This window comes from Solanum tuberosum, unplaced genomic scaffold (assembly GCF_000226075.1).
Source record: "Solanum tuberosum cultivar DM 1-3 516 R44 unplaced genomic scaffold, SolTub_3.0 scf00298, whole genome shotgun sequence".
In the NCBI taxonomy this organism is placed as follows: Eukaryota; Viridiplantae; Streptophyta; class Magnoliopsida; order Solanales; family Solanaceae; genus Solanum; species Solanum tuberosum.
In genome coordinates, this window is record NW_006239219.1 from 802,461 (window position 1) to 814,623 (window position 12,163).

A 12,163-nucleotide genomic window follows, 5' to 3' on the forward strand; every position below is an offset into this window, starting at 1 on the left:
TCAGTTCATTTGTATTTCTATATACATCTCAGGCTTATTGTATCTTTGCATACACACAGAGTTTATAGCATGTTTTAAGCAGTCTTTTTTTATATCGCACTTGTTTTAAAATTTGCCTTATATTGAAAGAAGTCAGTCAGGTTGAGTTGAGTTGAGTCAGGTAAGCTATTCAGTTTCTTCTAGATTTTTTTTCCTTCTAGCCTTTGTTGCTTAGTTTTCCAGCTCGCATACTCATACATTTCATGTACTGATGCCAGTTGACCTACATCTTATGACGATGCAGATACAGGTACCCAGGATCAGCATCCTGCACGCCGTTGATCCAGCGGAGCACTCCAGAGTCAGTGGTGAGCCTCCTTGCTTTCCGAAGGACTCGGTTATTTTGTGTTCCTAGTTTTGTTTTGTTAGGATGTTGCGGGGTCTGTCCCAACATCCATCTCAGTATTTGTAGAGGCTTCATAGATAGTCAGTCAGTTAGTATTGCGTCTCTCATCTATGTATATATGTAAATATTCTATTTTGAGACTCGAGTTGCCCTTTTGGGCGAGATTTTTATCAGTTAAATTGTTTTATGTCCTTGCATGACATGAGTTATTTTGTTGAGTTAGGTTTCCGCTGAGTTAAGAAAGTCAGGCCAAGGGTTCGCTTGGGGCCAACAATGGTCTCCGGGTGCCGGTCCCGCCCAGGGTGTAAGTTCGGGGCGTGACAGTGACTCAAATGGGCCGAAAGCCCAAAACGAAAGTGGTCCCAAGTACTGGTCCAGGTGGACAGAAAAAAACCATACTTGGGCTCAAATCTCTTTCCCTCTTTGCTTTATTGTGTTCGTGTGCTTGTTAAATATTTGCCGCTAATCTCAAGGTCAAAAAATTCAAATCCCCGAAAGACGCCCATTTTGATTTAATAGTTTAACTAAATCAGTTAGTTCTTAACAAGATTTAAAGAAATAATTTTGCAAGATAGTTCACTTAGATAATATTTAAATATCTCCCCTTTAAAATAGTTCTAACTATAAAATAGTTCTAATTTGCAATTTAAGTTAAGTTAATCTATTTTAGCCAAATAATTAATCGTCGGATAACCGCATTAGCGGGTGTTCTAGGTGCTTTCACACCCTTCCTAGAATACTAATATGAACCCTCGAACCCCCTTATATTTTCAAATTGATTCCCAGTTTAATCTATTGAAAAAATAGTTTTCTTGATTTTTCTCTAAAAATTAAGTGGCGACTCTAAAATCAGTCTAAATAATATATTTTCCTAATAAAACAACATGTTTTTTTTTTTTTTTGTAAAATGGTCTTTACATGTTGTTGATTTTAGAGTGCTATAGTTAAATTAATTAATTGGTTTAAATGAATATCCTTTTATTTTGTAAAAAATTTGGTTAGAAATAAAAAATACATGTTAGTAAATTTAGTTGAAAAAAAAAATTAAATCATCAAAATAATATATTTCTAACGGATCGGATTATTAAATGGTTTAAATGAATATCTTTTTGTTTTTTATAATTTTAGTTAGAAATAAAAATTTCATGTTTGTAAGTTTTTAATGAAAAAAAATCAATTAAATAGATTGAGTGACTTTGTAAGTGAACACTCATAGTTAAGTGACTTTTGAGTTAAAAATCAAAGTTGAGTGACTTTCTGAGAAAAGAACTCATAGTTGAGTGACTTTCGGAGAAAAAACTTATGGTTGAGTGACTTTGAAGTTAAAAATCAAAGTTGAGTGACTTTCTGAGAAAATAGTGCATAGTTGAATGACCATATGAGATATTAACTCAAATTAAGACACATATCAAACAAAATTTTGAACTAAAAGCAAATAAAAGAATAAAAATAAAATAAAGACACATATCAAACAAAATTTTGAACTAAAAGCAAACAAAAGAATAAAAATAAAATACCACACGGTATTATTGTTCATTTTATTCCTCACTTGACTTGGTCAAGAAATAGTTTCTCTCTTAGAAGTTGTGCAGAATTTTTTCCCACATAATGGGATCAATTTCATATCATCTTGCGTAACACACACTGCAGAGATAGTTAATGACCTCGAAATGAACACAACATCTAGAGAAAATGAGGACATATGGAGTATTATTTTGTTAAGTCTCCTCTGTCCTCTAACAAGTCTTGTAGAACACTACAAAATATGAGTAACAAGTTGTTAGAAATGAGTAGTACTCATCTTGTGATTCAATTGTTCATCAATCTCGATTTATCATAATCTTTTTCCCCTTCTAGTCTGTTGTGATCACGGATAGCCGAGAGGTTAGACAAGCTGTTGGGCCCGAGGCTAAACCACGAAGTGGATAAGACAGCCCAACAATAGGTTTGCTTGGAATCCAGGTTGAGTAGAGATAAAGGGGTAAGCATTGCGGTTTTGGGAGTTTATATATGCAGATTGTGAAAGAAATTGTTTGTTTCTCCCATCTCTTTCTAGAGTCTAAGCTTTTCATCCACATTCTTATCTCTATCTTTAGTTACTTGTTATTTCAGTATTTTCCATTGTAATTCTATAGTTGAAGTGTTGCCTTCGTGATTTGGCTATCAATGATTACATATTACTTGAGTATTTGTGTTGCGAATTTAGATTTGTTACATAGTCTTTGAGGAAATTGGCTTAAAGGCTTACAAGTCATCGTCCACTAGTTACATTACCGCATCCCTTATTTCCTTAGGTGGAATGGAATATTGATGGTTTTTGATCCCTCGTTAACTTAATGTGAAAACTATTGTGTACCTAACAAGTTTAAAAATATCAGAAGTGACAACTAATCACTAACTCGGAATATTGACCTTTTATGATTGTATAGATTCCATGGAGCTTGGTTTCCTCTATTCCAAACGTACCATAACTGTTGTCATAATTGGTGTCCCTTCTTGTCACATGGAGATGAAATGGAGTAACATCATGTCTTTGTTGTTCATTTATTATTTTATCCTCAATTTACTTGGTCATATAATAGTTTCTCTCTTTGAAAAGTATTGTGGAAAACAGAAGAAGAGATGTTGATGGAAAGTTAGACAAGAATAACTTAAAATAGGAGTTCAAATTTCTACCTATCCATATATACTAATGTTAAATTGCTATAATATTTTCAACTTAAAACACTTACTTTAGTATATTGGGCAAAATGCTCTCTGGAATTGGCTCACTGGAAAGATTCTAAGGGAACTCTCTCTCAATGTTCTTATCAGACCGATTGCATGTTCCTCATCCATTGGAGTCCGAATAAGAGTCGTATTTTTTGAAGGAAAGCGGTTTCCGGCGGCGAAAAGGAGAGAGGATTGGAGAGAGGGAGAGGAAGGAGAAAAGAGGATTAACTGAGGGTAAGATTGAGAATGAGATTGAATTGGGAGTTATTGTAGCCATTATTTTTAATTTTTAAGTTATGAAACTGCTTGGATTCGTACAATCTACTTGTGATTTTTTAAATGAGAAATTGGATTTTAAAATGAGTTAAAAGATAGTTTTTGTGTTCAAGAACGTCTCCCAAGAATAGCATGATCCCATGCCCTATGCAAATCTCGAAATTGCCCTTGATTAAATAACAAATTCGCTTAAACTCGCAAAGAATTTAAATTTCTCGTATAAAACTTGCAAAACTATAATTTTAACATCAAATTTATTATTATTTTGTATTCTTCTGCTTTGTGTATCATCGAATTCTCTTACATACTCTAATCCCTGAGAACATCCTGTTATTTGGTGAATACAAAAAAAGAAAGATGGTGAGTCTTTTTTCTTTTATTCATTTCTCTGTTTTGTGTTGCTAATAAGTCTATGATTTTCTTCTTTCCTTTGAGCATCATTTTTGCTCTCCCAAGTAGGCACTTTAAAACAAATATAAAACATTACATTTTAAAATAAAATGACAAAAGTGAATAAATTAATCAGTGGATTTACGTGGGAATCAGTGGTCATAGGCTACATTTCACTACAAATCTACGACAAAAACAAGCTTTAGCAACAATAAATATACACATTAACAAAGAGTGCTAAAATCTTTACTGGTATTAATTAATTGTCATTGGATTCAATGTCTCTATAGGCTTTAGGGAACTTACAAAAGTGCTAATTGCCACTAAAAATACATGTTTAGTAGCAATTAAGCTATAGCCATTAATTAACTACCCCTAAAGTAGTGTAGATCACTACACATTTATCTTCAGTCGAGGGTTCACTACTAGAAAACTGTAAATTACCTGAGAATTTCATTTGGGGATTATTTTCGCAGATATTTCCTGCGGAAATATGAAATTCCTAAATTCTAGACTTCTCTACATGCGAAAAATAATTTCCCAGAAAAATTGGAAGGTAACTTTAGCGCCGTTTTTACAAAATTATTACCTGGGGAATTATTTGGGAAAAATAATTTGCAAGTAGCATTTTCATAGATAAATTCGCAAGTAATATAAAAATTATTTTTTAGTATGTTTGCAAGAAAATTCCTAGAAAAACCTATTTGCGGATTTAGCTAGAAATAATTACTTGAAATTTATTTGCAAATAACTTTATACGTGTTATTACCTGAGGATTCATGTTCTACGAATTTTGTTGGGAATTTATTTCTTGAGGATTTACTTGGGAATTTTCTTACTTGGAGAATCACTTGGGGGATTTTATTGTTGTGAATTTGGTTGAAGATTTTTAGAGGAATGGATACTTGAATTTTTTTAAATACAATTTAATTGGAAGAATTTTCTTGGAATCTAAGGATTTTTTTATTTGGAGTCTTCAAGAAATATTTTCTTTAAAATATATTTAACAAAATCTAAAACTATAATAATATAAAAAATAGCAATGACATTAGAAAGAATTTTATTGTTAAATATATACTCTACTTTTAGATTAAATAAATTATTATACAATAATATTAATCTAACACTATATTGGAACATTACCACAAAGGTCATGAACAATATTTTTAACTTATATATAGTTACAAAATTTAGTCCTAAAAACCAATGATGCCGTTTTTTTTTTTTTTTTTGAAAGATACAAAGCATTAAAATTATATGGCTAGTTATTTATCCTTAGAAAAATAACTATCATAAATATATTTATTTTTTATTAGATATTACTTTATATTAAATTTCGTATTATTGAATAAGTCAATCACTGTTTAAGTAGAGTAAAATTAAATTATATACATTATTAATGTGAATTTTAATCAACCCCTAGTTGATAGAATTATATTAAATGAAAAATAAATAAATTTTAACTATATATCAAATTTATATATAATTTTTTCTTACAAGCATTAAATATGATATAATTTCTCTATAGTAAGTTATTAAATGTTATTTATTTGCAAATATTTATTATTAAGTATATTAAAATATAATTATTAAAAGATAAATTAAAATTATAAAACCACAAATACCTAATAAGATGTACTATCAATTATTGGTTATAACTTTCTTGCACTTTAATTTAACTTATAGATTTATTTATATTTTCAATTATTTATTTATAAGAACTTTGTATGTATAATATAAATTTTGTCTACGTTTAATATGCTTAGCTATGGATATTATCTCATAGAAAGTGTAAGCATAAAATTTTCATGATATGTTGGGTGGTGGTGATTTATTTTAAATATATAGTTTCACTTTGTAAGAGTTAAATCAAATGAACTTTAGCCAACATTTAAAATATTTTTTTTTACTTTATTGATATGACATGAAAAGATTAGCATTTATAATGCTACGACTAAACACAAGTAGAATAAAATTTCAAAGAGCAACAATAAATAGGTGGGCACCAACAAATTCAACTGGGCACTCTGGTGTGGGGGAATTAAAATTGTGTTCAAGTGGTATGTGATGAATGGTATGAAAAATGGTATGCAAGATAAATGGGTGGGCAGTGGGGTGAGTGGTGTTAGATGTAACTGGGAAATAATAATTAATATTATTTACAAGAAATTTTTAAAGATTTATTAGAATATCTTTACGTGGATTTACTTGCGAATAAATTGGAAAAAATTTGGGATATTTTTGGTGTTTTTTGCAAGAAAATTCGCACGTTATTTACCTGCGAAATTTAAATCCCTAGGTAAATTACTTGGGGATTTTGAAATTCACAGGAAATAATTACCTACGAAGGTTTTAAATATGTTTCCAGGAAACATATTTTCCTGCGAATTTTCATTAATAATCCCCAGTAAAATCCCAATATAATTCGCATTTTTCTTGTAGTGGTCTACGAAAACAGCCTCTCTACTACTTTGGTTATTCTCCATCTCTTCATGTTTGAACTGTATCAGATAGATGGAGTTTCCCTCATTAACTAAATATGAAAAGTCTTGGAAATTTCTCATAAAATGATCTTCACCAAGTTATTCAAAACATGCTAATTATGCAGAAAATTAAGACACATATCAAACAAAATTTTGAATAAAAAGCAAATAAAAGAAAAAGAAAAAAAATTAAATCATGTCTTTAATTATTCTTCATTTTTTTCCTCACTTGACTTAGTCAAGCAATAGTTTCCGTCATTGGAAATTTCTTAGAAGTTCTGCAGAAAATTTTTCCACATAATGGGACCAACTTCACATCATCTTGCATAACACACACTGCAGCGATAGTTAATGACCTCGAAATGAACTTTGTGATTCAGTTTTTCTAAACTTTTTCTTTCTTCAACTTTGTGATTCAATTGTACATCAATCCCGATTATCATAATCTTTTTCCCCTTTGGCTTCAAGGCTTACAAGTCATCGTCCGCTAGTTACATTACCGTATCCTCTTTTTTTTTGGTTTTCCACCCGGTGTCTGGAGCCCACATTGGAGTTCCGACTAAATTCGGATCGCGCTCTGCAGGGCCCATTTGGGGGTGGCGCTCCCAACAAAATTTTCTCCATACCCAGGGCTCGAACCCGAGTGCACCACTTACCCATGTTGGTACCGTATCCCTTATTTCCTTTGGTGGAATGGAATATTGATGGATTTTCCCTCATTAGCTTAATGTGATTGAAAACTATTGGGTACCTAACAAGTTTGAAATAGCAGAAGAGACAACTAATCACTAACTCGGAATATTGTATAAATTAAATTCCATAAAAGTTTATTGCATTCTAACGATTGGTTTCTCTATCCCGAACGTACCCTAACTGTTCTCATAATTGGTTCAATGACACGTCTTGACTTTTTATGATTATATAAATTCCGTAGAAAATTGCACTAAAATTTATTGCATTCATACAACTTGGTTTCACTTGATTAAAGTGTCCCTTCTTGTCATAATATGTAAGATGAAATGGAGTAACATCATGTCTTTATTGCTCATTTATTTTTATTTTTCTCAATTGACTTGGTCATACAATAGTTTCTCTCTTTGAAAAGTATTGTGGAAAATAGAAGAAGAGATGTTGATGGAAAGTTAGACAAGAATGACTTAAAATAGGAGTTCAAATTTCTACCTATCCATCTATACTAATGTTAAATTGCTATAATATTTTCAACTTAAAACACTTAATTTAGTATATTTTTCTATAATTTATAATATGTTATATTATATTTATTTATTTAATTTAAAATATAGTGTACTACATGATTTAGCATTCATGTGCAATGCACGTGCATCAAAGCTAGTACTATCTTAAAAACTATGTTACTTAGATTATTTTAAAATGTCAACAGGTACGTGTTAGATTCTTCAAAAGTTGTGTATTTTTTAAGGAACCAACATTGGTGCAACATTATCATATTTTAGGAGAGCCTGAGCAACATAGTTCATTTATAGAAAAAAAATTGAAAAAAAAAGTGCAATAAGCATATAGAAGAAGCATGAAATAGAAAGAGTAGCATTCCTTATCGTAATCACTAGTAATTGATGAATCAAACTTCAAGCATATCATGAATTTGGCTTAAAGACTTAGAAGTCATCGTCTGCTAGTTAATACGAGACGGTCCTATATATGAAGAATAATGGAGTTTCCCTCATTAACTAATTAATGTGAAAAGTCTTGTGTACCTAACAATAAATGGGTGGGCAGTGGGGTGAGTGGTGTTAGATGTAACTGGGAAATAATAATTAATATTATTTACAAGAAATTTTTAAAGATTAATTAGAATATCTTTACACGGATTTACTTGCGAATAAATTGGAAAAAATTTGGGATATTTTTGGTGTTTTTTGCAAGAAAAATCGCAAGTTATTTACCTGCGAAATTTAAATCCCTAAGTAAATTACTTGGGGATTTTGAAATTCACAGGAAATAATTACGTACGAAGGTATTACCTTCGGATTCTTTTTGATAGGAAAATCCGTAGAAAACATATTTTCCTGCAAATTTTCATTAATAATTCCCAGAAAAATCCCAATGTAATTCACATTTTTCTTGCAGTGGTCTACAAAAACAGCCTCTCTACTACTTTGGTTATTCTCCATCTCTTCAAGTTTGAACTGTATCATATAGATGGAGATTCCCTCATTAACTAAATATGAAAAGTCTTGGAAATTTCTCATAAAATGATCTTCACCAAGTTATTCAAAACATGCTAATTAAGCAGAAGATTAAGACACATATCAAACAAAATTTTAGAATAAAAAGCAAATAAAGAAAAATAAATAAAATTCCACACGGTATTATTGTTCATTTTTTTCCTCACTTGACTTAGTCAAGAAATAGTTTCTCTCATTGGAAAATTCTTAGAAGTTCTGCAGAAATTTTTCCACATAATGGGACCAACTTCACATCATCTTGCCTAACACACACTGCAGCGATAGTTAATGACCTCGAAATGAACTCAATATCTAGAGAAAATTGGACATAGAGAGTATTATTTTGTGAAGTCTTCTCCGTCCTCTAAAAAGTCTTGTGGAACACTACAAAATATGAGTAACAAGTTGTTAGAAGTGAGTAGTACTCATCATTCCTATTACTATTTTTATTTATTCATTATCGAATATTCTAAAGCCTACCAAACGGTAAAACCTTTTGCATTATGCAAAATAAATTGTTGGGTGTTAAAAAAAAGATCAAATTTGTTTTTTGGTGTATTCTTTGAATTACAAGCACTGCAACAAACACTACAACAAAAACAACTTTTAGCGGCAATAAATATACACATTATTAAAGAGTGTTAAAGATTTTGCCGGTATTAGTTAAGTGTCATTAGATCCAATGTCGCAAAAAGCTTTAGGGACATATGCAAAAAGTGTTAATTGCCGTTAAAACTACATATTTAACGGCCATTAAACTTAATTAATTGCCGTTATAAATCATTTTTGATGTAGCGAAATCAATACCATTTTAATAATATTATATCAACTTATCAAATTCAGCGCAATTATTTCAATACCATTGTATAATCTTCTTAATGTTTTGAGTAAGATTTGATTATTTTAACTTAATATTATATTTTTTCATTGAAAATTCTTGTTGTTTGTATTCTTACTTCATAAAGATCTGCGTATATCCTATATTGTTGAAACTTTACTTGTAGGATTACATTAATCAGTATGTTATAGGTATTCAATTTATGTATGACAACTAAAACTAGTATATACATGTGGATAATGCTGATTGATTTGTAAAAAGAGAACAACCATCCTGTTATTTGCTGAAAACAAACAAACAAAAATGGGACGTTTCTTTTCTTTTATTCATTTCTGTGTTTTGTGTTGCTAATAAGTGAATGCTTTTCTTCTCCTTTTGATCATCATCTTTGCTCTCCCACTGAAGCTTCTGCTTTTGCTTCAGTTTAAGCAATCCTTTCAAAATATGTCCGAAGAGTACTTTAGTTTTCTGTGTGATGGAGCTTCTTTCCCAAAAACAAAGTCTTGGAATGAGAGTAGGGATTGCTGCAGTTGGGATGGAGTCACTTGTGACTTATTAAACGGTCATGTTATCGGGTTAGACCTTAGTTGTAGTCAGCTTGGTGGAAGTATTCATCCCAATAGCAGCCTCTTCCAACTCCATCATCTCCAGACACTAAACCTTGCTGGCAATGACTTCAATTATTCTTCTTCTTCTTCTTCAATCCCACATAACATTGGCCGATTGAAAAATTTGAGGCATCTCAACCTTTCTGATGCTTACTTTAGTGGGAAAATCCCAACAGAAATCTCATACCTTTCCAATTTGGTTTCACTTGATCTTTCTGATAGTTATGGATTACAACTTGATGAGAGAACATTTGAAGCAATGCTTCAGAACTTCACAAATCTGGAGATACTTTCTCTCTCCTTAACGGAGTTGGATATTTCATACACAGGAATCTCTGGTGAGCTTCCTGATTCAATTGGCACCTTGAGTTCCTTGAATATCTTGTACCTCCAAGGATGTCAATTCGCTGGTTCAATTCCTGATTCCATTGGCAACCTAACACAAATTACGAGGTTGGATTTATCTTTTAATCATTTCACTGGCCATATTCCTTCCACAATTTCTAAATTGAAGCACCTCACACATTTACATCTTTCCTCCAACTCCTTTTCAGGTGAAATTCCTGATGTTTTCTCTAACCTCAAAGAGCTACGTTATTTAGATCTTTCTCACAACTCCTTTTCAGGTGAAATTCCTGATGTTTTCTCTAACCTCAAAGAGCTACGTTATTTAGATCTTTCTCACAACTCCTTTTCAGGTGAAATTCCTGATGTTTTCTCTAACCTCAAAGAGCTACGTTGTTTAGATCTTTCTGAAAACAGCTTCATCGGTCTATTTCCCGCTTCAATTTTAAACTTGACACATCTTGAATACTTAGGCATGTCGAGTAATTCCCTATCTGGCCCACTGCCTAGCAACCCAAGCATGCTCCAAAATCTAACTTATGTGGATTTGTCTTACAACTCACTGAATGGTACCATACCATCTTGGGTGTTTAGCCTACCTTTGCTACCTTCACTGTCGCTCCAACATAACCGATTCAGAGGACTTGCCGATGAAGTGATCAAAACAAACCCAACATTAAAAGAACTGCATTTAAGCAATAATCAACTCAGTGGTCTTTTCCTCAATCACTTGTGAAATCTCAACAAACCTTAAAACCCTTGACATTTCATCAAATAACATCACCATTGATGAGGGAATGAATATCACCTTTCTTAACCTATCATCTTTATTCTTATCATCTTGTCAACTGAAGGATTTTCCATACTTCTTGAGAAATGTAAAGACACTGGTGTACTTGGATATTTCTAACAATAAGATTCGTGGTCAAATTCCTGACTGGTTTAGCGGCATGAGGTGGGACTCGTTGCAGTTCCTAAACCTTTCTCATAATTCATTGACAGGCCACCTATCACAATTTCATTACTATAACCTACAGTTTCTTGATCTGAAATTTAACTTCCTTCAGGGTACACTACCTTCATCCATTTGTAACATGAGTTCGCTTATCTTATTAGATTTATCACGCAACAACTTCAGTGACTCAGTTCCACATTGCTTGGGAAGCATGGCTAGTCTAACGGTGCTAGACTTAAGAAGGAACAATTTCACAGGGAGTCTTCCCCATTTATGTGCACAGAGCACTTTATTGAGTACCATTGTCGTAAATGGTAATCGATTTGAAGGACCTGTTCCTGTGTCGTTGCTCAATTGTAATGGTCTACAAGTCCTTGATGTAGGGAACAATGCTATAAATGACACGTTTCCAGCTTGGCTCGGAACTCTTCAAGAGCTGCAGGTCCTTATATTAAAGTCGAACAAGTTCCATGGACCTATAAGTACGTGTCAGACTAAGTTTTGCTTTCCCAAGTTGCGAATTTTTGATCTTTCTCGTAATGATTTCAGTGGCTCACTTCCTGCAAAAGTTTTTGGAAACTTCAAGGCAATGATCAAATTAGATGGTGAGGACGCAGGAAATTTCATGTACATGGAATCTATGTTGAATTCGCAATTTGTCACATCCTATGAGGATTCAGTGAGTTTGGTAATCAAAGGGCAGGATATTGAGCTACAAAGAATCAACACAATTATGACAACCATAGATCTCTCAAGCAATCATTTTGAAGGTGTGATTCCGAAAACACTAAAGGATCTCAGCTCACTTTGGCTACTCAATTTATCCAGTAACAATCTCAGAGGCGATATTCCAATGAAACTAGGACAATTGAGTATGCTTGAAGCTTTAGATCTCTCTTGGAATCGGCTCACTGGAAAGATTCCACAGGAATTGACAAGAATGAACTTTCTGGCAGTCTTAAAC

General features: G+C 32.2%; 1 protein-coding gene across 1 annotated transcript; it reads left to right on the forward strand.

Annotated features, from left to right (window-relative positions):
- Positions 1-9,677: 9,677 nt before the first annotated feature.
- Positions 9,678-12,157, forward strand: LOC102588950 (receptor-like protein 12; the record flags this gene model as incomplete). The annotated part of the gene is made up of 2 exons (XM_006359386.2): positions 9,678-10,957; positions 10,992-12,157. Coding segments are annotated over exons 1-2 (2,388 nt in total), but the record flags the coding sequence as incomplete, so codon positions are not given.
- Positions 12,158-12,163: the final 6 nt, after the last annotated feature.